General features: G+C 41.8%; 1 protein-coding gene across 1 annotated transcript in view; it reads right to left on the minus strand.

Annotated features, from left to right (window-relative positions):
* Positions 1-27,374, minus strand: part of LOC126471368 (structural maintenance of chromosomes protein 4-like) — a 178,339-nt gene that overhangs the window by 98,374 nt on the left and 52,591 nt on the right. Inside the window, exons 6-8 of the mRNA XM_050099490.1 lie at positions 22,077-22,198; positions 7,940-8,180; positions 7,720-7,837 (exon numbers count right to left, since the gene is read on the minus strand). Of these exons, the coding sequence (XP_049955447.1) occupies positions 7,720-7,837; positions 7,940-8,180; positions 22,077-22,198 (481 nt within the window). The remainder of the gene's footprint in view (positions 1-7,719; positions 7,838-7,939; positions 8,181-22,076; positions 22,199-27,374) is intronic.

The following is a 27,374-nucleotide window of genomic DNA, read 5'->3' on the forward strand; positions in this document are numbered from 1 at the left end:
GGAACTCAAATGATAATCCCTGGGGGGAAGGTGCTGTTACTTTCAGGAAACACTATTGAGAAAATTTAGATGGCTGTCATTTGAAGGTGACTGCTGAATGATTCTGCTCCTGCCAACATACATCATGTGTAAGAACCACAAAGATAAGATAAGAGAAATTAGGGCTCATACAGAGGTGTACAGACAGTCCTTTTGCCCTTGCTCTATTTGCATGTGGAACAGGAGAAGAAATGACAGGTAGTAGTAGTAGTAGTAGTAGTAGTAGTAGTACAGGGTACCCACTGCCATGCACCTTACATTGGTTTGTGGAGTATATATGTAGATGTAGTTGCAGATGACCACAAATCTCATAGTCTCTCTTCCCTGTGTTAGTACACGACATTATTCACATTACTTATTGGTGAATAGCTGCAATGCCAGCTTTTATGTATTTACACTGTGTGTCACTGGTTGAGTGGCTTCCTAACTATTGATATTTTACACTGCTTTTCACCGATTATTTACATTTTCAATCATGAGATTATATTTCCTAATCTAATTCCCTCAGCATCACCCGATTTAATTAGAATACGTTCCATTATCCTCGTTTTGCTTTTGTTGATGTTCATCTTATATCCTCCCTTCAAGACACTAGCCATTTCATTCAACTGTTCTTCCAAGTCCTTTGCTGTCTCTGACAGAATTACAATGTCATCGGCAAACCTCAAAGTTTCTATTTCTTCCCCATGGATTTTAAAACCTATTCCAAATTTTTCTTTTCTTTCCTTTACTGCTTGCTCAATATACAGATTGAATAACATTGGGGGGAGGCTACAACCCTGTCTCACTCCCTTCCCAACCACTGCTTCCCTTTCATGTCCCTCGACTCTTATAACTGCCATTTGGTTTCTGTAAAAATTGTAAATAGCCTTTTGCTTCCTATATTTTACCCCTGCCACCTTCAGAATTTGAAAGAGAGTATTCCAGTCAACATTGTCAAAAGCTTTCCCTATCTCTACAAATGCTAGAAACCTGGGTTTGCCTTTCCTTAATCTAGCTTCTAAGACAAGTCATAGGGTCAGTATTGCCTCACATGTTCCCATATTTCTACGGAATCCAAACTGATCTTCCCAGAGATCAGCTTCCACCTGTTTTTCCATTCATCTGTAAAGAATTAGTGTTATTATTTTGCAGCTGTGACTTATTAAACTGATAGTTCAGTAATTTTCACATCTGTCAACCCCTACTTTCTTTGGGTTTGGAATTATTATATTCTTCTTGAAGTCTGAGGGTATTTCGCCTGTCTCATACAACTTGCTCACCAGATGGTAGAGTTTTGTCAGGACTGGCTCTCCCAAGGACGTCAGTAGTTGTAATGGAATGTTGTCTACTCCCGGGTCCTTGTTTCGACTCAGGTCTTTCAGTGCTCTGTCAAACTCTTCACACAGCATCATATCTCCCATTTCATCTTCATCTACATCCTCTTCCATTTCCATAATATTGTCCTCAAGTACATCGCCCTTGTATAGACTCTCTATATACTCCATCCACCTTTCTGCTTTCCCTTCTTTACTTAGAACTGTGTTTCCACCTGAGCTCTTGATATTCACACAACCGGCTCTCTTTTCTCCAAAGGCCTCTTTAATTTTCCTGTAGGCAGTATCTATCTTGCACCTAGTGAGATAAGCCTCTACATCCTTACATTTGTCCTCTAGCCATCCCTGCTTAGCCATTTTCCACTTCCTGTCGATCTCATTTTTGAGACGTTTGTTTTCCTTTTTGCCTGCTTCATTTACTGCATTTTTATATTTTCTTCTTTCATCAATTAAATTCAATATTTCTTCTGTTACTCAAGGATTTCTACTAGCCCTTGTCTTTTTACCTACTTCATCCTCTGCTGCCTTCACTACTTCATCCCTCAAAGCTACCCATTCTTCTTCTACTGTATTTCTTTCCCCAATTCCTGTCAATTGTTCCCTTATGCTCTCCCTGAACACTGTAAAACCTCTGGTTTAGTCAGTTTATCCAGGTCTCATCTCCTTAAATTCCCACCTTTTTGCAGTTTCTTCAGTTTTAATCTACAGTTCATAACCACTAGATTGTGGTCAGAGTCCACATCTGCCCCTGGAAATGTCTTACAATTTAAAACCTGGTTTCCAAATCTCTGTCTTATCATTATGTAATCTATCTGATACCTTTTAGTATCTCCAGGATTCATCCATGCATACAAACTTCTTTCATGATTCTTGAACCAAGTGTTAGCTATGATTAAGTTATGCTCTGTGCAAAATTCTACCAGACAGCTTCCTCTTTCATTTCTTACGCCCAATCCATATTCACCTACTATGTTTCCTTCTCCCCCTTTTCCTACTCTCAAATTCCAGTCACCCATGTCTATTAAATTTTCGTCTCCTTTCACTACCTGAGTAATATCTTTTATCTCGTCATACATTTCATCAATTTCTTCATCATCTGCAGAGCTAGTTGGCATATAAACTTGTACTACTGTAGTAGGCGTGGGCTTTGTGTCTATTTTGGCCACAATAATGCGTTCACTGTGCTGTTTGTAGTAACTTACCCGCACCCCTATTTTTTTTATTCATTATTAAACCTACTCCTGCATTACCCCTATTTGATTTTGTATTTTTAACCCTATATTCACCTGACCAAAAGTTTTGTTCCTCCTGCCACTGAACTTCACTAATTCCCACTATATCTAACTTTAACCTATCCATTTCCCTTTTTAAATTTTCTAACCTACCTGCCCAATTAAGGGATCTGACATTCCATGCTCCAATCCATAGAATGCCAGTTTTCTTTCTCCTGGTAACGACGTCCTCCTGAGTAGTCGCCGCCCGGAGATCCGAATGGGGGTTTATTTTACCTCTGGAATATTTTACCCAAGAGGATGCCATCATCATTTAACCATACAGTAAAGCTGCATGCCCTCGGGAAAAATTACGGCTGTGGTTTCCCCTTGCTTTCAGCTGTTCACAGTACCAGCACAGCAAGGCCGTTTTGGTTAGTGTTACAAGGCCAGATCAGTCAATCATCCGGACTGTTGCCCCTGCAACTACTGAAAAGGCTGCTGCCCCTCTTCAGGAACCACGCGTTTGTCTGTCCTCTCAACAGATACCCCTCCGTTGTGGTTGCACCTACGATACGGCCATCTGTATCACTGAGGCATGCGAGCCTCCCCACCAACGGCAAGGTCTGTGGTTCATGGGTGCTCTTACCAAATGAAATTGGGACTCATCTGACCAGGCTATGGTTTCCCAGTCATTTATGGTCCAACTGATATGGTCATGAGCCCAGGAGAGGTGCTGCAGGAGATGATGTGGTGGTAGCAAAGGTGCTCACGTCAGTAATCTACTGTCATTGCCCATTAATGTCATATTTCACTGCACTGTCCTAGCAGATGTGTGCATTGTACATCTCACATTGATTTCTCCAGTACTTCATGCAATGTTGCTCATCTGCTAGTGCTGACAACTCTACACAAATGTCACAGCTCTTGATCATTATGTGAAAGTGTCAGCCACTGCATTGTCCATGGTGAGAGATAATGCCTGAAATTTGGTATTCATAGCACATTCTTTAAGCTAAATAGCTCAGAATATTGAATTCCCTAATGCTTTCTGAAATAGAATGTCCCATGCACCTAGCTCAAACTATCATTCTGCATTTGAATTCTCTTAATTCCCACTATGTGGCCACAATCCGGTCTGAAACATTTTCGCTGGATTCACCTGAGTACAAGTGACAGCTCTGCCTATGCACTGCCCGTTTATAATTTGTGTATGATATACTACCACCATCTGTGTATGTGCATATCACAATCCCAAAACTTTTAGCAGCTCTATAACTTTGTACTCTGTGGTCTATTTGCAGTAATGCAACCTGGCGGCATGTGGCAAGCCCTCTATAGCAGAGGGTCATTGTGGCTCATTTTAATGTTTCTTCTGCAAAGGTATGAGTGGTGTGTGATGCTGCATGTGTAGTTGACATAGACACCATCAGTGCTGCATTGATTATATTTAACGGACCATGGCAGAGAGAATATGAGCACAGTCTTGAACCAGTGTTTTTAATGCACACTGTCAGTTTAATTTTTAAAATTTGTCAACACATTCAAAAATTGGTAAAAGAACTGCACCTGCTATGCGTTTTGGTAGTTATTTATTTTAAAAAAATCATCTGATACACAGTAATAACTGGACTGCAGGCACAAGTCTTGGAAACAAATAGTTATTATGGAAAATTAGATGTACACCTGCTACTGAAGCAACATCATAGCAGTTAAATTAAGTAAGCTGCAGGAGGCAGTTTACAGTGTGTCAGTGCATGTGCATGCATGCATATCCAATTTATAGAGCTATAATGTTCATTCAAAATTCAGGAAGTCCACCACAATTTATTATTTCTTTTCCATCTACATGTCAGTCATTTTCATGAACAATGTAGTGATATCACTTACCGAACGAATATTCTGAAATTGCATCAGTGAGATTTCTTACAATATTTTGCAAACTATAAAAATAAAGGCATTACCTTCTATTCACTCCTAACAGATGAATGCCTAAAATGTTTTGTCCTTCCTTTGTACATATTCATGATCATCCAGACACACACACTCTGCCATTACAGTGTCATATAACCCAGCACACCATTACTCCACAAAGTGTCTGAAATTTTTCATTGTTTAGTGGCATCATTCTATTGATCATGTGAGAGAGTGCCCCTGACCTTTATTAATGAAGTGTGTGTGGGTGATAAGCAGTTACTCAGCAGAGGATACCAGTTTTTTTACAGAGTTTGCAAAACAGTTATAATGCATAAAGTAACTCATAAATTATTGAATCCTCGAGTGAAATATTGCTGTCACTTCATTTGATTGTCTTTAGTGCTCAAGGTTGTCTGAAGATCAGTGTATGTTAGCTTATAGTGGATTCTGGAAATTTTGTGCATCTAAACTTCACTGTGAAAAAGGAAGCACTTCATGTGAATATGTGTTGCAGGTTTGGAATGGCAGTGCTGATTAGTCCCACCTGTGGCACCCACTTACATAACTACACTCGATGTTCAAAATTTCTATAAAATTAGTCATATTAAACATGGGAGACAGTTGATAATAATTCTGAATTAATCACCTGTAGCTTCAATGATGTGTCCTTGTAAAGTAACTACTCTGTTACGATTTCCTCCAGAAAAAGCAACTCTTGTTGCTTGTGCTACATCATTTGCAACACGTGTGTTACGTAGAGCAAAGTAAAATGCCACACGAACTCTCTCATCTGCTAATTAGATTAAGTCAATTAACCGTGGTGCATTCTCAGGCCTGAAAAATATTGATATTTTTTTTCTTTTATGTACACTTGAAAAGTAAGCAAATTTGACAATTACATCCAGGTCAAATGCCAAAGGAATGCCACAATATATTTTTAATTGACTTTGTTGTCATTGCCCTACTAACAACATCAAGTAATCAATATTATAGCGCAGTCATTACTATGGGTCAGTTTCCTTCCCATTCGTAACATCATCCCTCGAGCAGGGGCACCATTTTTCGTAATACAAGTGGGTGTGTGGAGCACTTTGTACACATGTATAGAATAGCTGTCTTTATGTTACCAACGTAAACATGTATTATCAAAATTACAGTTTAATCTTAATTTAATTAAATAAATAACAAGAAAAGAAACTTACATAATATGAGCTAAACCACTGTTATATTAAACAATACTGAAATAAAGTTTTACTGTAACACACTGTTGCCAAGGACAGGTGTTACAGAGACAGTAATGGCCCACTCAAAGCATTAAGCAGTGCAGTTGTATCAAATCTCAGCCAGCCACTTATTTGATTACTAATTATCTCTTAGACAACTGCTTCAGTGTGGGATTATGTTGGTAGGTGGGGTAATTTTTTTTGCATAGATCATAAATTTTTTCTCACCTAGATTACTTTTATTTTATATTACTGCTGCTTGCTTGGACACATGACAACAAAATTTATTGCTGTGCTACCCGAAGGAGTAATTAAGGAATAGGTATGGGTTTGCAGCTGTGAAACAAAAATGGAACGGCGCAAAATCATTTTAATTTTGGTTGGCGCACTTTATATGCAGGCATGCCGACTTGGGGGGGTTAAGGACAATTTTTAGAAAGTAGTCACTAGACTGTAAAATCAGTGTGTCAAATGATTTACACACTGCTGCCAGTGATCCAATCAATACTGACTATAAAAATAAATGACGTAAATTAGCAATGATCACATTGGCTTGTTACAAGTCATGGTGACTAAATTGTCAGAGTCACAAGCAGCTACAAAGCTTTACATCATCTCATGAATAACTCTATGTCATGGGTATTAGTAAATGAATCAAAAAATGTCCTGTGTGTGATTGGAGGAGAGGGAGATTAGTGTTTAACGTCACTTTGACAATGAGATCATTAGAGATGGAGCACAAGCTCAAATTAGGGAAGGATGAAAAAGGAAAGTGGCCATGCCCTTTTGAAGGAACCTTCCCAGAATTTGCCTTAAGAGATTTAGGGAAATTATGGGAAACCTAAATCAGGATGGCTATATGTGGGGTTTGAACCAGTGAAACCCTGCACTACCCTGCTAAGTGTGAGAGATTGGATCTATGAAGGTACCTTCATAACCAATTGACATTATATAACAAATGCATGTTTAAATTGTGAAACCACACTACTGAATCTTTTGAAGCATCAAGTATTAATATGTTTAAATAAACTTTTAATTTATTTGCACTATGTTGATAGCAAATATGTTGTATGATATCTTCAATACCATTATAGATGTTGTGGTGTTACCGCCAGACACCATACTTGCTAGGTGGTAGCCTTTAAATCGGCCGCGGTCCATTAGTATACGTTGGACCCGCATGTCGCCATTATCAGTGATTGCAGACCGAGCACCGCCACACGGCAGGTCTAGTCTAGAGAGACTCCCTAGCACTCAACCCAGTTGTACAGCTGACTTTGCTAGCGAAGGTTCACTGTCTACATACACACTCATTTGCAGAGATGACAGTTTAGCATAGCCTTCAGCTACATCATTTGCTCCGACCTAGCAAGGCACCATATTCAGTTACTATAATTACTATCTTCAAGAATGTATTCTGAACAGATAATATTGTGAATCATGTACCATCAAGAGCAACACTCATCATTAATGGATTAAAGCTAAGTATCAAACTAATTACTTCCGCTTTCTGAATTCTCATTCCTTGTCATGTTCCAGACCTGACGTCAGTACAGTTCTTCCCTCCTTACGCCAGCCTGCATGAGCTAAAACGCGTGCATTTCGGCCTCCACTTGTAACATGATGTTGGCTCTTCTGCTAACACAAAAGATGTCATTCAGCATATTGTAACTGCCCTGGCAATTACAGTGGTGGTGTTAATTTGGTACAATAAATTATGCATATTTGCCACAGGTTTATAGTAACTGGCTCTTCAGCCTCCCCATCTCTACATCTTCCTTCCCAGCTCTTCTTTAGTCAAACGATTAATTTCTTATTGACAAACTGACAAAAAAACAAAACCATATATTCACTAAAGTGCATGGCACTTATTAATTCTAATTCTTAAAACCGACTGGCTGGCATTAACTAAAGAAGGGAATACAAACGTTTCTGGCCAAGTGTAACAGGGTGAATGATACTTTTGTTGGTATTCAAGAGCAATGAATGATGCCTGGCCGATGTTTGACTGACGCAACAGCTCTATGCTTTCCTGTGCTGTTTTCACTGTACCAACTACCATGTGGTTTAAATAACCACAGGCTGTTGAAACTGCCACATCGTACATCTCGTCTATGGCACCAAGGTCTCCCTGCAATGTTTCACATGAAAAAGTTGAGATAGCTTTAAGAATTACACACATCAATTGGGAAAAAGTCGATGAAAATTGCATCTTTCCTGTACAATGACTTACCAATCTTCCAAAGAAACCTGGTAACTTATTCTCCAACTTGCAGTTCGTCAAATATTCGACAACTTTATTACTTGAAACTGATTTTCTCATTGTTTGATGAGCTTCATGTAATTTCATTCGAATAACATTCAGTTGTTTTGAACATATTTCCTCTTCATGTGGCAGTTGTTTCTTTTCATCTTTGGCCAGCATTAAATCCTTTTCCACAACAGGGAATCTTTCCAGCATTTGTTGTTTTTCCCTAGAAGAATGAAGTTTTATGTCATTGACTCCTAAGAAAACTGATCAAGTTAATGAAATGGCTGACAGCCACTACATATTATTGAAAGGTTTGTGTGTCATTTTCTTGTTATAAACTTCACAAATATTACTGTGTTACAGCGACTGCAAGGTGACAGAAGTAGAATGCTGTTTAGATCGATTAACATTCATTCACTACTGTGAGTAACACCTGACACTTTGAGTTTTCAACATCACAAATTTTGACACCATGGGTAATTTGACAATTCAGAAGAATTAACATTCACTCAGTTTGTATCTGCAACTCATAAGACACATCAAATCACTAACTACTTAGTAAATTTTTAAGAATAAAGGAGACAACTTAGCATAGAGGCAATGCATGGTTGACAGGCTCACAAAAAAGAATGAAAACTTTGCTAACTTTCAGCAAAGGTATATGCACGAGGGAGAGGCAGCAGGAGCACAAGATAGGAATGTGACACATGGGCACTAGAGCCCGTGAGTTTGTGTGGCACTTCACCATCATTGCCCCCTTTCACCGTCCTGTACCCTACCGGATCATCCCTTCTCATCATTGGGTGTCTCATGAACTCGCAAGCTCTTGTGTGTCACATCCCTCTTCAATGAACCTGCAGCCACTTCCTCGTGCAGTCCTATCCCCTACATCTTCTGCCTCTCACCTAGACATAAACTCTCACCCTAGTGTACCTGCCAAACTGCAATGCTGGCATTAAGCTTTTTAGGCTGCCTAATGTAAGACTCAGAGGGCCATAGACATGGGTTCCCAGGTAGATGCCGTGTTTCTTGACTTCCGCAAGACATTTGATACAGTTCCCCACAGTTGTTTAATGAACAAAGTAAGAGCATATGAACTATCACACCAATTGTGTGATTGGATTGAAGAGTTCCTAGATAATGGAACGAAGCATGTCATTCTCAATGGAGAGAAGTCTTCCGAACTGATTTCAGGTGTGCAGCAGGGGAGTGTTGTAGGACCATTGCTATTCACATTATACATAAATGACCTTGCGGATAACATCGGAAATTCACTGGGGCTTTTAGTGGATGATGCTGTAGTACATCAACATGTTGTAACAATGGAAAATTGTACTGAAATGCAGGAGCATCTGCAACGAATTGACGCATGGTGCAGGGAATGGCAATTGAATCTCAATGTAGACAAGTGTAATGTGCTGCAAATACACTGAAAGATCCCTTATCATTTAGCTACAATATAGCCTGTCAGCAACTGGAAGCAGTTAACTCCATAAATTATCTGGGAGTAGGCATTAGGAGTGATTTAAAATGAAATGACCATATAAAATAAATCGTCAGTAAAGCAGATGCCAGACAGATTCATTGGAAGAATCCTAAGGAAATTCAGTCCAAAAACAAAGGAAGTAGGTTACAGTACACTTGTTCGCCCACTGCTTGAATACTGCTCACCTGTGTTGGATCCGTACCAGATAGGGTTGATAGAAGAGATAGGGAAGATCCAACGGAGAGCAGCGCGCTTCATTACAGGATCATTAAGTAATCATGAAAGCTTTACAGAGATGATAGATAAACTCCAGTGTAAGACTCCGCAAGAGAGACGTATGGGCCTTTGTTGAAGTTTCGAGAACATACCTTCATCAAACTGTAGATTAAAACTGAAGAAACTGCAAAAAAGTGGCAATTTAAGGAAATGGGACCTGGATAAACTGACTAAACCAGAGGTTATACAGAGTTTCAGGGAGACTGTAAGGGAACATATGGCAGGAATTGGGGAAAAAAATACAGTAGAAGAAGAATGGGTAGCTTTGAGGGATGAAGTAGTGAAGGCAGCAGAGGATCAAGTAGGTAAAAAGACGAGGGCTAGTAGAAATCCTTGGGTAACAGAAGATATACTGAATTTAATTGATGAAAGGAGAAAATACAAACATGTGGTAAATGAAACAGGCAAAAAGGAATACAAACGTCTCAAAAATGAGATCGACAGGAAGTGCAAAATGGGTAAGCAGGGATGGCTGGAGGATAAATGTAAGGATATAGAGGCTTATCTCACTAGGGGTAAGATAGATACTGCCTACAGGAAAATTAAAGAGACCTTTGGAGAAGAGAGAACCACTTGTATGAATATCAAGAGCTCAGATGGAAACCCAGTTCGAAGCAAAGAAGGGAAAGCAGAAAGGTGGAAGAAGCATATAGAGAGTCTATACAACGCGATGTACTTGAGGACAATATTATGGAAATGGAAGAGGATGTACATGAAGATGAAATGGGAGATACGATACTGCGTGAAGAGTTTGACAGAGCACTGAAAGACCTGAGTCGAAACAAGGCACCGGGAGTAGACAACATTCAATTACAACTACTGACGGCCTTGGGAGAGCCAGTCCTGACAAAACTCTACCATCTGGTGAGCAAGTTGTATGAGACAGGTGAAATACCCTCAGACTTCAAGAAGAATATAATAATTCCAATCCCAAAGAATGCAGGTGTTGACAGATGTGAAAATTACCGAACTATCAGTTTAATAAGTCACGGCTGCAAAATACTAACGCGAATTCTTTACAGACGAATGGAAAAACTAGTAGAAGCCGACCTTAGGGAAGATACCCTACGGCTTATCTTAGAAGTTAGATTAAGGAAAGGCAAACCTACATTTCTAGCATTTGCAGACTTAGAGAAAGCTTTTGACAATGTTGAGTGGAATACTCTCTTTCAAATTCTGAAGGTGGCAGGGGTAAAATATAGGGAGCAAAAGGCTATTTACAATTTGTATATAAACCAAATGGCAGTTATAAGAGTTGAGGGGCATGAAAGGGAAGCAGTGGTTAGGAAGGGAGTGAGACAGGGTTGTAGCCTCCCCCTGATGTTATTCAATCTGTATATTGAGCAAGCAGTGAAGGACACAAAAGAAAAATTCGGAGTAGGTATTAAAATCCATGGAGAAGAAATAAAAACTTTGAGGTTCGCCGATGACATTGTAATTCTGTCAGAGACAGCAAAGGACTTGGAAGAGCAGTTGAACGGAATGGAAAGTGTCTTGAAGGGAGGATATAAGATGAACATCAACAAAAGCAAAACGAGGATAAGGGAATGTAGTCTAATTAAGTCGGGTGATGTTGAGGGTATTAGATTAGGAAATGAGACTCTTAAAGTAGTAAAGGAGTTTTGCTATTTGGGGAGCAAAATAACTGATGATGGTCGACGAAGAGAGGATATAAAATGTAGACTGGCAATGGGAAGGAAAGCGTTTCTGAAGAAGAGAAATTTGTTAACATCGAGTATAGACTTAAGTGTCAGGAAGTCGTTTCTGAAAGTATTTGTATGGAGTGTAGCCATGTATGGAAGTGAAACATGGATGATAAATAGTTTAGACAAGAAGAGAATAGAAGCTTTCGAAATGTGGTGCTACAGAAGAGTGCTGAAGATTAGATGGGTAGATCACATAACTAATGAGGAGGTACTGAATAGGATTGGGGAGAAGAGAAGTTTGTGGCACAACCTGACTAGAAGAAGGGATCGGTTAGTAGGACATGTTCTGAGGCATCAAGGGACCACCAATTTAGTATTGGAGGGCAGCGTGGAGGGTAAAAGTTGTAGAGGGAGACCAAGAGATGAATACACCAAGCAGATTCAGAAGGATGTAGGTTGCAGTAGGTACTGGGAGATGAAGAAGCTTGCACAAGATAGAGTAGCATGGAGAGCTGCATCAAACCAGTCTCAGGACTGAAGACCACAACAACAACAACAACAACAACAACCTTCATCGAGGAGCGGTATATTGCTCCCTCCTACACCACCTACATATATCTCCCGAAGATACCATGAGGATAATATCAGAGAGATTAGAGCTCACACAGAAGCATACCAACAATCTTTCTTTCCATGAACAATACGAGACTGGAATAGAAGAGAGAACTGATAGATAAACTCAAGGTACTCTCTGCCACACACTGTCAGGTGGCTTGCAAAGTATGGACACCACTTCGAGTGGGGAGGGAGGGGGTGCAGGGCAGCAGGGGTAAGTGGAAGGGATGGTGGGGAGTAGTGAATGGACAGGGGAGTAGTGGGGGCAGGGGGGCAGCATGCACACACCTGTATTTATACTTTAGTTCATTAAACATTTTGTCCAAAATCTGGCAAATTTTTCATTTTTTGTGTGTCTGCTTATTAACAAATGTCTCCACTATTCAGTGAGTTGTCGTCAGTCCTCATTTATCATATGTGCTAGCCTTGACTTATTTTTTTATTGCTCAGGCAATTAACTACAGCTACTGTGCATCACTGTAGGAGGTACTTTACACCATTTGCATGTGCTTTCTGTGCATCACTTTTTTTTCATTTCTGCAAGCTCCCAGTAGGTTTCAGACTATTGTAGAAAGCTGTTTATCACCATTTTAGCATGGCTTCAAGAAATATGGTAATTTCAGCTTGTTTTAGTCGTATCTCCACAATATACTGTAACATGCTTATATACGAGGGTTGGAACTTAAATAATGTCAACTATTTATTCACAACTGAAACAAAAGAGTTACATGTTTTCCCTGTTACTGTCCTTCAAAGTAGTCGCCAGTGTTGTGTAGAACCCGTTGCCAGCAATGCAGAAGGTGTAGCATACCATTAGCAGAGCCTGTTCTGGTGATGGTGCAAATGGAGCGGTCTACTGCCTGTCGAATCTCTGGAACAGTTCTGAAGCAAATGCCACGAAGTGGTTCCTTCAACTTCGAGATCAAATCAAAGTCACAAGGATGTAAGTCTGGGTGTACGATAAATGGCACAGTACATCGACCAGAGTAGCCAAGCTTGTGCTGTATGGGCCCCTCACATTGTTGTGCAAAATGATGGGTGGGTTGCGCAGAAAGTGTTGCCACTTATTTCACAAAGCTGGTCACAGGTGATGCTCCAAAAATGAACAGTAATACTGTTCACTGACAGTCTGCTGTGAAGGAATGTAATGCGTTAGGATAACACCATCACAGTCATACATGAGAATCACCATAACTTTCACCATACTAGGACTCTGATGCACTTTCTACTTTCGCGGTGACCCATAATGACGCCATTTGTTGTATTGGCATTTCAGTTTTGGCTCATACGATGTGGCTCATGTCTCATCCAGTGTTATGATTTGGCATAAGAAAGCCTTTCCTTCACACTCATAGACCTCCAAGGGCATTTGAGCAGCACAGTAACACATCCATTTCTGCATTTCCATGAAGTCATGCGGAACCCATTGGGATACTATTTTTTGCATGCTCAGGTGTTCCTTCAGGTTGTGAGACACAGTTGTATGCTAATCTGGTTTTGTGGGGAAGCTCACGAATCATATGGCATTGATCACTGTCCACTTATGCACTAACAGCATGCACTACTTCTTCAGAAACGCAAGGACAACCTGCCTGATGCATGTCTGCCACAGTTTGCCAACCTTTGTTGAAGGTTTTTACCCAATGTGCCACTGTTCTGTATTTCAATACTGATTCCCCACATGCCTCTTGAAGACCTTGATGACACTGTCATGCTGTATGACCTCTGGCACATTCAATCTTGATCCAACTCTGTTGTCCCTGTTTTGCAAATGTAGTGACACCATTACGTTAGACTGCTCGCTCACAAGTGACTGTGTTTCCCTTGATTGTGCACTCGCCAGTGATGTGGGACATGTGAGTCCATTTGCTCGTAGGTAAGGTAGGTCAACAACGTGTGGTATCAGCAACAATAGTAGAGTCCATTGCATAGTGTTTGCAAAGCAGTGTTGTCACTATTTAAGTTCCAACCTATGTACTATTTATTATTAAGTGATAGTTTATGTCATCAAAAAAAAAAAAAATACAGCAATATATTGTCTTTGAAACAGAGCTGGTTCTACATTGGGCAATGACCTATACTTTCTCATTCTGATAAGAGAATGCAAAAGGAAGATGAGAGACCAGAAAAAAATGAGGAATGTGATGGCACAGATGATTCATTTACAATGAAGGAATGCTCCAGAACAACAAAGCCTATGTCATCGTCAACAGGAAGGATGTTCCATGACATGCATCTACCTAAGATGACAGATAAAACCAGAAAGTCATTTCATTGGTGGGTTGTATGGACATAAGGGTTTCACATTTGTGTAGATGCAAAATTTGTCTCTTTTGCAGGAAAATGGAACTGTTTTTTACAGTTACATAAAAAATAGCAGAATAGACCATTAGACAGGGACTTCAAAAAGTAAGTTATGCTTGTCATTGTGTGATAAGGTCATTGCAGGATAAGAGTAGCTCATTATTAGAGGACAGTATGTGTTGAGGGTTTTTTTTTGCACACACACACTTCTGCTGTGGTTTGGATAACAAATGCATTGCACTGTGGGAGTGAAATGGTGTGTCAACTGGGAATATACTCAATTTCAAGTATACAGGATGGTATGATTCTTGTGTGAGAACCATCCGAATTGCACACAGATTCACCATGAAACTTTGGCAGTTTGTGGACCACAAGCAATGTTGCATCCAGCCAATGTGAAATGTTGCCAACAATTAAACCAAGGTGGCACAGACGTGGGTGATGCCATTAAATAAGGAAGGCCACCAACGTTGACACTGACCATGGATGGGAAAGTTCAGGCAATCTAAGATTTCCTGATAAAGATGTTCGCACATTGGTTCTTGAATGACTATGACCAAGTATTGGATTTTTATCATTAAGGAACTGAACAATTGGTAGGATGTTCTGACAGTTATTTGCAGAGACTTGGTGAAAATGTTGAAAACTAGCGTCATATCTCTGTGTCACATTTGAGTGTAGTGGAGCATTCAATAAAAGTGACTTGACCTGCCACAATAATGTGTATCTTACTTTTTGAAGTCCCCTAATATGAAAGATGTAATAATAAAATGAAATTTTGTGGTAATTACATAAATACAGTGGATGGACAAAAATATGGGAACACCAGAAGAAATATATGCTTGAACGTAAATGCAAATGCTAATGAAGCCTGGAGCCTGCACTATTGTATTTGACAATGAACGGCACCTGTGGAATGTCCTCAATATGCTGTAAGCATCAGGTGTTGTCAAAACAATGTTCTGGGTAGTTTCAAGTGTTATGTCAGAGCTAAGGGAATTCAAACATAGGTGAATTGGTGATGTTCATATTGTGGGTGCTTTCTGTAACCAAGCTGGCCAAAGTGTATGGTGTTTCAAGGAGTACCGAATTGAAGATTTATCAGCACACAGGGAAAGTGGGAGATCATCATCCTCTAAGTCTCAATGTGTGAATGATCATGACACATGGTCACTGAAGAGAACTGTGATGAAAAATAAAGGGATGACAGCTGCAGAAGTCACTGCAGAACTGAATGTGCCACTTGTTAATACTTTCAGCACCAAAACAACACAAAAGCAGCTCCATAAGTATGGAACTGCAGTGTGAACTACAGTTCCAAGACTACTCATCAATGATTCAAGTGCCCATATGAGGAAAACATGGTGCCAAAGCCACAAAACCTGGACTATGGACCAATGCAAGAATGTTATTTGGTTGCATGGTCTTGTTTCACACGGTTTCCATTTTCTGGCTGAGTATACATCCCGAGAGTGAAACATGGTGGGGGTTCAGTGATGACTTTGGGAGCCATATCATCGTACTTGATGGGTCCCATGCAAATACACTTAGTACCTGGTAGAGGTTTCATAGAACACCTTCACAATAATTATTTTTCGCACTCTAACAGCTTGTGGCAAAAAACAAACACCTATGTCTTACCATGCAAGTTCTGATTTCCCTTATTTTATTATGTTGATCATTTCTCCCAATGTAGCTTGGTGTCAACAAAATATTTTCACATTCGGAGGAGATAGTTGGTGACTGAAATTTTGTGAGAAGATTCTACCACAGTGAAAAATGCATTTGTTGTAATGATGTCCACCCCAAATACTGTATCATGTCAGAGACACACTCTCCAATATTTCTCTATAATACGAGACTTGCTGCTCTTCTTTGAACTTTCTTCATGTACTCCATTAATCCTATCTGGTAAGAATCCCACACCAGGTAGCAGTATTCCAAAAGAGGACAGGCAAGCATAGTGTAGACAGTCTCTTTAGTAGATCTACTGCATGTTCTAAGTGTTCTGCCAATAAAACACAGTCTTTGGTTCGCTTTGCCCACAATATTTTCTAGGTGGTCTTCCAATTTAAGTTGTTCCTAATTGTAATTCCTAGGTATGTAGTTGAATTTGTGGCCTTTAGATTTGACTGATTTATTGTGTAATCAAAGTTTAATGGATTCCTTTCAGTGCTCATGTGGATGACCTCACACTTTTCATTATTTATGGTCAACTGCCAATCTTCACACCATACAGATATTTTTTCAACATTTTGTTGCAATGTTCCTTGATCTTCTGATGACTTGACTAGATGTTAAACAACAGCACCATCTGTAAAAAATCTAAGACGGCTCCTCAGATTTTCACCTGATTCATTTGTGTAGATAAGGAATGGCAGATGGCCTGGGGACTGCCAGAAATCACTTCTGTTTTACTCAGTGACTTTCCAACAGGTAATACAAACTGTGACCTCTCTGACAGGTAACCACTAATGCAGTCACGTAACTGAGATGATATTCCATAAGCATGCAATTTGACTGCAAGCTGTTTGTGAGGTACAGTGTTGAAAGCCTCCTGGAAATCTAGCAATATGGAATCAATTTGAAATCCCTTGTCAACAGCACTCAACACTTTGTGTAAATAAAGAGGTAGTTGTCTTTCATGAGAATGATGTTTTCTACATCCGTGTCAACTGTGTGTCAATAGACCATTCTCTTTGAGGTAATTCATAATGTTTGAACTCAATATATGTTCCAAAATCCTACTGCATATTGATGTTAATGATATGAGTCTGTAATTATGTGGCCATTTTGCTGGTTTGGGTCCATCCTGTAACACAATTTCTGATCCCCAATGGTGATGCAGTGTTCCAAGATGACAGGGCCTCTATTCACACAGCTCACATCATCCAGGCTTAGTTTTATGAGCCTGAGAATGAACTGTCATATCATCCAGGATTAATTTTATGAGCACGAGAATGAACTGCCACATCTTCCCTGGCCACCTCAGTAACCAGGTTTCAATATTATTGAGCATATGTGGTCTACTTTGTGGGGAGGATGGATGATTGCCAATCTATAAATAAAATTCACCAAAGGTATCCTTGAAAATAAGTAATGACTAGGATAAGTAATATATTTGGATCCTGTTGTAGCAACACAGTAGATGTGATGTACATGTACAGATAAACAAGTGATTAAAATTTCAGAAAAAATGGGTGATTTATTCAACAGAAAGAGATTCACAAACTGAGCAGTTGGCCCTTATGCAAGCAGCTATTCAGCTCAGGATTGATCGATAGAGTTGTTTGGTGTCATCCTAAGGGATATCATGCCAAATTCTGTCCATTTGGTGTGTTACTGTAGATCGTCAAAATCAAGAGATCATTGGAGGGCCCCATCCATAATGCTCCAAATGTTCTCAATTGGGTAGGATCCATTGATCTAGCTGGCCAAAGTAGGGTTTGACAAGCATGAAGATAAGCAGTGAAAACTCTTGCCATGTGTAGGTGGACATTATCTTGCTGAACTGTAGGCCCAGGTTTGCCATGAAGGGCAGCAAAACAGGTCATAGAATATCATCAGTGCAGTTCTGTGCTGTAAGAGTGCTGCAGATGACAATCAAAGGGGTCCTGCTACAATAAGAAGTGGCATCTCAGATCATCACTCCTAGTTGTTGGACTGTATGGTGGGCCACAGTCCTGTTTGCATCCTGCTGCAATCCAGCACATCTTCAGATACATATTTGCTGGTTGTCAGGGCTCAGTTCAAAGTGGGACTCATCACTGAAGACAATTCTACTCTAACCAATGAGATTACAGGCCAAAGATGTTTCTGGATCTGTCCCCAATAATGCCCATCTGTGCATTGGGAGAGTTTCTATTGTTTTTCTTTGTACTCACTAAATACTACCTTGGCCAGTAAGATTGCCAGATCTCTCCACAGTTGAGAACATTTGAAGCATTATACGTAGGGTCCCCCAACCATCTTGGGACTTTGACAATCTAACATGCCAATTGGACAGAATTTGGCACAATATCCCACATGATGACATCCAACAACTGTGTCAATCAATGTCAACCAGAGTAACTGCTTGCACAAGGGCCAGTGGAGGAACAATACATTACTGACCTGCTCAATTTGTAAAGCAATTTCTCTCAAATAAACGATCCAATTTTTCTGAAATTTTAATTATTTGTTTGTTTGTTGTGTACATGTACATCACATCCACATAGATGGGCATAGCTTTGCTTTATCTATATAAAACAATTTTTTTTTAGTTCATTTGATGACATGAAATTCTCCTCATGTTGCATAGAGAATCTGGCATTCTGTGTTGTGCTGGGTGATACAACAGAGATGTTTCTGTGTTCTATCACTGGTGTCTCAATGTGAACCAGTTAAGGTGCTTCCACTGCTGCAGGTTGTTTCTGTGGAATATCATGAGTCACACTGCATATCATATTAAATATCATATAGTTCCAGTCGGAACTATGCCTTATTGGAATCTATCGCAGTAAGAGTTCGAAAATGGAGAGATTGCTGGAGTCTCACAAATGCTAGCTTCAATAAGTTTGAGTAGCTACATGGCAGACTGACTGCCTGGTGTCTACTGCTATAACCAGGAGCTCTCTCAATGGGCACCACCCAGCTATGGCAATAGCCACCTGGCACTATGAGTGTTGCCCGAAGTACCAGTGCCCCAATGACCACCTATTCCTTGATATAAATGCACATTGAAGTTCAGATGCCAGCAATACAATCCCAGCTTTTTTAGGTAGACTGAAGTTGTGGAGGCTCATGATAGTTCCTTCCAATGAACTGGCTACCCAATTAGGTTCTGAGTCTAACAGGTGGTTCACCCAGAACTGGATGTCAGGGTTGAAGCACCCCGCCAGGTACCTATGTGCCACAGCATCTGGCCTTTTCTGCACAATTCATACTTCAGAGGAATTTGGAGAAGAATGGATTTTAAATAAGGGTAGGGACTAGAACAAGTTAAGAAAGGTAGGAAGTAACATAAGGCCTCAAAAAGGAAAAACCAAAACAAGACCAAGGTGAGATCTAGATTATCATCAAGAGAGCAGGCAAAGATAGAGTGAGGGAATAGAATAAGAAGAGACAGTAATTGCAGCACAGAAAAAAGTTGTACTATGTTGGTTCAGTGCCTTGTGGTCAACACACATGTAAGAACAAAACAGTCACTGCCCTAGGCGGGGTTTACAGAAGAACCACTACTATGGGAGACTGCTCCTTTTCCCATTTAAAATTCAGGTTCTGTTTTGCTACAGTTGCATGCTGCTTATTTTCAAATTTTCAAATGGTACCAGTTATCTATTTATCTACTTACTTATCCATGTATGTATATCTACATACATACATAATAAACCACTATGAAGGGAATGGCCGGGGGTACTCAAGCATACTATGACATGTTAGAGGTTCTTCCTATTCCAGTCAAATACAGAGCATGGGAAGAAGGATTGAGTAATTGTATGTGCATGCTGTAATTAACTTAATATTGCCTTCACTATCAATAAAGGAGTGATACACATAAGGATGATGAATAAATATAGTTCTTGACACTTCACGACTTTTTGCAGTATACACTCCTGGAAATGGAAAAAAGAACACATTGACACCGGTGTGTCAGACCCACCATACTTGCTCCGGACACTGCGAGAGGGCTGTACAAGCAATGATCACACGCACGGCACAGCGGACACACCAGGAACCGCGGTGTTGGCCGTCGAATGGCGCTAGCTGCGCAGCATTTGTGCACCGCCGCCGTCAGTGTCAGCCAGTTTGCCGTGGCATACGGAGCCCCATCGCAGTCTTTAACACTGGTAGCATGCCGCGACAGCGTGGACGTGAACCGTATGTGCAGTTGACGGACTTTGAGCGAGGGCGTATAGTGGGCATGCGGGAGGCCGGGTGGACGTACCGCCGAATTGCTCAACACGTGCGGCGTGAGGTCTCCACAGTACATCGATGTTGTCGCCAGTGGTCGGCGGAAGGTGCACGTGCCCGTCGACCTGGGACCGGACCGCAGCGACGCACGGATGCACGCCAAGACCGTAGGATCCTACGCAGTGCCGTAGGGGACCACACCGCCACTTCCCAGCAAATTAGGGACACTGTTGCTCCTGGGGTATCGGCGAGGACCATTCGCAACCGTCTCCATGAAGCTGGGCTACGGTCCCGCACACCGTTAGGCCGTCTTCCGCTCACGCCCCAACGTCGTGCAGCCCGCCTCCAGTGGTGTCGCGACAGGCGTGAATGGAGGGACGAATGGAGACGTGTCGTCTTCAGCGATGAGAGTCGCTTCTGCCTTGGTGCCAATGATGGTCGTATGCGTGTTTGGCGCCGTGCAGGTGAGCGCCACAATCAGGACTGCATACGACCGAGGCACACAGGGCCAACACCCGGCATCATGGTGTGGGGAGCGATCTCCTACACTGGCCGTACACCACTGGTGATCGTCGAGGGGACACTGAATAGTGCACGGTACATCCAAACCGTCATCGAACCCATCGTTCTACCATTCCTAGACCGGCAAGGGAACTTGCTGTTCCAACAGGACAATGCACGTCCGCATGTATCCCGTGCCACCCAACGTGCTCTAGAAGGTGTAAGTCAACTACCCTGGCCAGCAAGATCTCCGAATCTGTCCCCCATTGAGCATGTTTGGGACTGGATGAAGCGTCGTCTCACGCGGTCTGCACGTCCAGCACGAACGCTGGTCCAACTGAGGCGCCAGGTGGAAATGGCATGGCAAGCCGTTCCACAGGACTACATCCATCATCTCTACGATCGTCTCCATGGGAGAATAGGAGTCTGCATTGCTGCGAAAGGTGGATATACACTGTACTAGTGCCGACATTGTGCATGCTCTGTTGCCTGTGTCTACGTGCCTGTGGTTCTGTCAGTGTGATCATGTGATGTATCTGACCCCAGGAATGTGTCAATAAAGTTTCCCCTTCCTGGGACAATGAATTCACGGTGTTCTTATTTCAATTTCCAGGAGTGTAAATGGTGTCTATCTTAGAGAAATGGAATGAAGGAAAAACAAGTGTCTATATGCCTCCATACAAGCTCTAATGTCTCTTATCTTTTCTTTGTGGTACTTATGTGAGATGGATGTGGGTGCCAGTAAGATCATTCTGTAGCCTGTCACAAATGCAGGTTCTCTATAAATTCTCAATAGTTTTTCATGAACAGAATTGTTTCTTCCATCCAGGAATTCCCATAACACTTGCGCAGTGATCAAAACAACCAGTAGAAAATCTAGCAGCATGTCTGTGAACTGGTTCAATATCTGTCTTTCATCCAACCTGGCGATGATCTCTAACATTCAAGTAGTAGTAGCTCTTGTACTGTAAGAACTAGGACTTCTTTAAAAAGGGCATTACCACTCACAATACCACTGTCAAGAAGCATTCCATGAATTAAAAGAAGCAAGTAGTTTACAGAATATTTTGGTGAGATTGTTTAATTTTATTCCAGCAGGACCCACTGTATTGTTTTATTTCTGAGGGAAGGAAGTTGAAGAGTTCTGGAGTAAAATATAGAGTTTCACTCTGAACATTACATGTGGGTATAAATTCTACATAAAGATTGTATTACCTATTTTAAAGTGTTTGTGTACATCACAATCAGAAAGAACTTTGATAACTTATCAAAATTAGACATATGGCCTTAATTCTGAACTGTCATGATCATCAATCTTCTTTTTCTTTAGATTGCACTTAGAATGTACAAAATACCATAATACTCCTGTGAAAATGGTTATCTAGTTGAATATACTTACTCCTTTGTTTTTATGAGACGTTCAGTCATTTTCTTGAGATTCTGAATCAAAAGCTTGAACTTCTCTTTTTCTGTACTTTCAGGAAGAACATATAATTCTAACTCAGATTTTGCTACTTCATACTGAAAAGAGAAAAACAGAATAAAGAGAGACTGTGCCAAAGCAGAACACAAAAATTTTAGTATTTGAGTTACTAAATGAATAATTTTGCTTCCAAAGATGGCTTTTCTATTTTACTGGTGTTGCAATACTTCAAGAGTGTGTGTGTGTGTGTAAATTCTAAAAACCAATGTGCCGTGACTGTCAAGGGTACTTTGCACAGTACCACATGTTAGGGATTCTTCTCATTCCAGTCACATATGATGACTGTGTGTGCCGTAATTGATATAATTTTGTCTTCATGATTCCCCATTGGGATCACAGGGTATTAGATGGTTGCAATCATTGGACATGCTATGACGCAACTGTAAAATTAATAATGTTTCAAAATATTCACTTGCTATAATTTCATACTAGTTTCTTAATATTTTTGCATATGTTTATTTTGTATATCATTTTTCGGCCTTACAGGCATCACAGTTTTACGTAGTTTTGATGTAATCTAAATACAAACATCAAGAAAAGTTTTGCATCACCTCGGTTCAGAGAGTTCCACCACCTGTACAGAAAATTGGAATAGAGATCAACATAAACATCATTTCCACCCTTTTTATTGCTCATGAAAACCCCACATTGCATGTTGTACCACCTTCAGAGGTGGTGGTCCAGATTGCTGTACACACCAGTACCTCTAATACCCAGTAGCACGTCCTCTTGCATTGATGCATGCCTGTATTCGTCGTGGCATACTATCCGCAAGTTCATCAAAGCACTGTTGGTCCAGGTTGTCCCACTCCTCAGTGGGGATTCAGCGTAGATCCCTTGGAGTGGTTGATGGGTCACACCATCCATAAACAGCCCTTTTCAATCTATACCAGGCATGTTTGATAGGGTTCATGTCTGGTGAACACACTGGCCACTCTAGTCGAACATCATTATTTTGAAGGAAGGCATTGACAAGATATCCACAATTGGCGAGCGAATTGTAATCCATGAAGACGAATGCCTCACCAATATGCCGCCAATATGTTTGCACTATCAGTCAGAGGATGGCATTCACCTATCGTACAGCCATTACAGCACCTTCCATTACCACCAGCGGCATACTTTGCCCCCAAATAATGCCACCCCAAAACAGCAGGGAACCTCCACCTTGCTGCACTCACTGGACAATGTGTCTAAGGTGTTCAGAATGACCAGGTTGCCTCCAAACACATCTCAGATGATTGTCTGGTTGAAGGACATGTGACACTCATCGGTGAAGAGAACATGATGCCAATCCTGAGCGGTCCATTCAGTATGTTGTTGGGCCCATCTGTACTGCGCTGCATGGTGTCGTCGTTGCAAAGATGGACCTCACCATGCACATCAGGAGTGAAGTTGTGCATCATGCAGCCCATTGTGCACAGTTTGAGTCATAACACAGCGTCCTGTGGCTGCACAAAAAGCATTATTCAACATGGTGGCATTGCTGTCAGGGTTCCTCCAAGCCATAATCTGTATGTAACAGTCATCCACTGCAGTAGTAGCCCTCAGATAGCCTGAGTGAGGCATGCCATCGATAGTTCCTGTCTCTCTGTTTGTCCTCCATGTCCAAACAACATTGCTTTTGTTCACTCTGAGATGCCTGGACACTTCCCTTTTTGAGAGCCATTCCTGGCACAAAGTAACAATGCGGATGCCATCAAACCATGGTATTGACTGTATAGACATGGTTGAACTACAGGCAACATGAGCAATGTACCTCCTTCCTGGTGGAATGACTGGAACTCATTGACCGTTGGACCCCCGCTGTCTAATAAGCGCTGCTCATGCATGGTTGTTTACATCTTTGGGTGGTTTTAGTGAAATCTCTGAACAGTCAAACAGACTGTGTCTGTAACACACTCCTGGAAATTGAAATAAGAACACCGTGAATTCATTGTCCCAGGAAGGGGAAACTTTATTGACACATTCCTGGGGTCAGATACATCACATGATCACACTGACAGAACCACAGGCACATAGACACAGGCAACAGAGCATGCACAATGTCGGCACTTGTACAGTGTATATCCACCTTTCGCAGCAATGCAGGCTGCTGTTCTCCCATGGAGACGATCGTAGAGATGCTGGATGTAGTCCTGTGGAACGGCTTGCCATGCCATTTCCACCTGGTGCCTCAGTTGGACCAGCGTTCGTGCTGGATGTGCAGACCGCGTGAGACGACGCTTCATCCAGTCCCGAACATGCTCAATGGGGGACAGATCCGGAGATCTTGCTGGCCAGGGTAGTTGACTTACACCTTCTAGAGCACGTTGGGTGGCACGGGATACATGCGGACGTGCATTGTCCTGTTGGAACAGCAAGTTCCCTTGCCGGTCTAGGAATGGTAGAACAATGGGTTCGATGACGGTTTGGATGTACCGTGCACTATTCAGTGTCCCCTCGACGATCACCAGTGGTGTACGGCCAGTGTAGGAGATCACTCCCCACACCATAATGCCGGGTGTTGGCCCTGTGTGCCTCGGTCGTATGCAGTCCTGATTGTGGGGCTCACCTGCATGGCGCCAAACACGCATACGACCATCATTGGCACCAAGGCAGAAGCGACTCTCATCGCTGAAGACGACACGTTTCCATTCGTCCCTCCATTCATGCCTGTCGCGACACCACTGGAGGCGGGCTGCACGATGTTGGGGCGTGAGTGAAAGATGGCCTAACGGTGTGCTGGACCGTAGTCCAGCTTCATGGAGACGGTTGCGAATGGTCCTCGCCGATACCCCAGGAGCAACAGTGTCCCTAATTTGCTGGGAAGTGGCGGTGCGGTCCCCTACGGCACTGCGTAGGATCCTACAGTCTTGGCGTGCATCCGTGCGTCGCTGCGGTCCGGATCCAGGTCGACGGGCACGTGCACCTTCCGCCGACCACTGGCGACAATATCGATGTACTGTGGAGACCTTGCGCCCCACGTGTTGAGCAATTCGGCGGTACGTCCACCCGGCCTCCCGCATGCCCACTATACGCCCTCGCTCAAAGTCCGTCAACTGCACATACGGTTCACGTCCACGCTGTCGCGGCATGCTACCAGTGTTAAAGACTGCGATGGAGCTCCGTATGCCACGGCAAACTGGCTGACACTGACGGTGGCAGTGCACAAATGCTGCGCAGCTAGCGCCATTCGACGGCCAACACCGCGGTTCCTGGTGTGTCCGCTGTGCCGTGCGTGTGATCATTGCTTGTACAGCCCTCTCGCAGTGTCCGGAGCAAGTATGGTGGGTCTGACACACTGGTGTCAATGTGTTCTTTTTTCCATTTCCAGGAGTGTATAATATCCACAGTCAATGTCTATCTTCAGGAGTTCTGGTCACTGGGGTGATGAGAAAGTTTTTTGGATGTGTTTAAATAAAATTTACTGTTCAGTGGGGAAGATGATGATTTGCAAAAATTTTCAATTGATATAATGAAGATGATGATGTTTGTAATTGTTCTGTAACAGTAGCAACACCATTAACCTGAGAGGAAATTTCAAATCATTCATAGTGATTATTGCAGTCCAAACAAGCCACTTCTAAAGAAAATTCTCAACTAGTATGATTATATAAGTTTTTAAATGATATGCCATTACATATCAGTTCATTTCCTTGCAGTTTTTTGTGTAGCAATATTGGTTTTAAAGTAGAGAAGTTTATCAAAATAATCAGTTTAAAAAACTCAGTTAACTACAACTGCAGATCATTTTGACTTTAATGGTATATATATATATATATGACTTACCAAATGAAAGTGCTGGCAGGTCGACACACACACAAACAAACACAAACATACACACAAAATTCAAGCTTTCGCAACAAACTGTTGCCTCATCAGGAAAGAGGGAAGGAGAGGGAAGGACGAAAGGATGTGGGTTTTAAGGGAGAGGGTAAGGAGTCATTCCAATCCCGGGAGCGGAAAGACTTACCTTAGGTGGAAAAAAAGGACGGGTATACACTCGCGCGCACACACACACACACACTCGCGCACACACACACACACATCCATCCACACATATACAGACACAAGCAGACATATTTAAAGACCTAACGTGTATGTGTGTGTATATATATATATATATATATATATATATATCTAAAAACAAAGATGATGTGACTTACCAAATGAAAGTGCTGGCAGGTCGACAGACATGTTTGTGTGTCTGTCGACCTGCCAGCACTTTCATTTGGTAAGGCACATCATCTTTGTTTTTAGATATATATTTCCTACGTGGAATCCCACGAAGTTATAATCTAATAAAATTGGCAAATTTTTGTAATACCCAGTATCTTTAAAGATGTAGATATTTCCAAATATTTCATGTGTGCCATGTATCCGCTGTTAATTGAAAGGGATTGGCAGCCTCTCAGACACTGAAGTATCATGAGTTTGCATACGTACAAGGCACTGCCTCCACAGACTGTCGATCACAACAAGGACGACAGATGGCAGGACCAGTAACATCAGAGATCTTCCGTGCCAGGGACCTATTTCCTCCACCATGTCACATGTCCAGGACTCGATCAGCATGAATTCCTCTGCACACAGGCTATATAGAGTGGCAAAAGCCAACACATAGGCAGTTCACTCCACTGGAGCTGTGGGACAATTCTGTACCAGCTCTTAGCAGCCCACCAGTCAGAGCCCAGTCGGAAGCCACCACAGTGGGGCCAATAACTTTCCAGCAATTTCCTGAGACATACTTGGCCAACTGTGCCAAATGCTCAGCTCCCATTGTTAGGCATTATCAGTCGCATAGTCTTCATGACTCACTACCTTTATTCACCATGTGTTCCAGGCATATGACTTAGTACCTGAGAAGTTGTATTATTTTTTCTGTTCCTTTTTCTCCCAGATCACTGGATATTCAGTTTATTTCTCTTATTTTTCCAAGGCTGAACAGCCAGTATCTGGACCCTTTGACATGACACAACAAATGTAGCTCTTTCTGTGGGGCATGCAGCAGGTCAAGCAAGGGTTGGTTGCCATGGTAGTGAGCTTTATGCCAGCATTTGCTGATGGCTCTTAATCCCCTGCTCAGCTGGAACTCACAGCTACAGGACTTTGTGGCACACCTCTACCCTTTCTCCCTGTTGACAAAGTCAAACCTTGGACGAACTATGGTGCGCACCTTGAGCAGTATTTCCTGGCATATGGTATCTCAGGAGACACCCATCACAGTGTGTT

The sequence above is a fragment of the Schistocerca serialis genome, chromosome 3 (genome assembly GCF_023864345.2).
Source record: "Schistocerca serialis cubense isolate TAMUIC-IGC-003099 chromosome 3, iqSchSeri2.2, whole genome shotgun sequence".
In the NCBI taxonomy this organism is placed as follows: Eukaryota; Metazoa; Arthropoda; class Insecta; order Orthoptera; family Acrididae; genus Schistocerca; species Schistocerca serialis.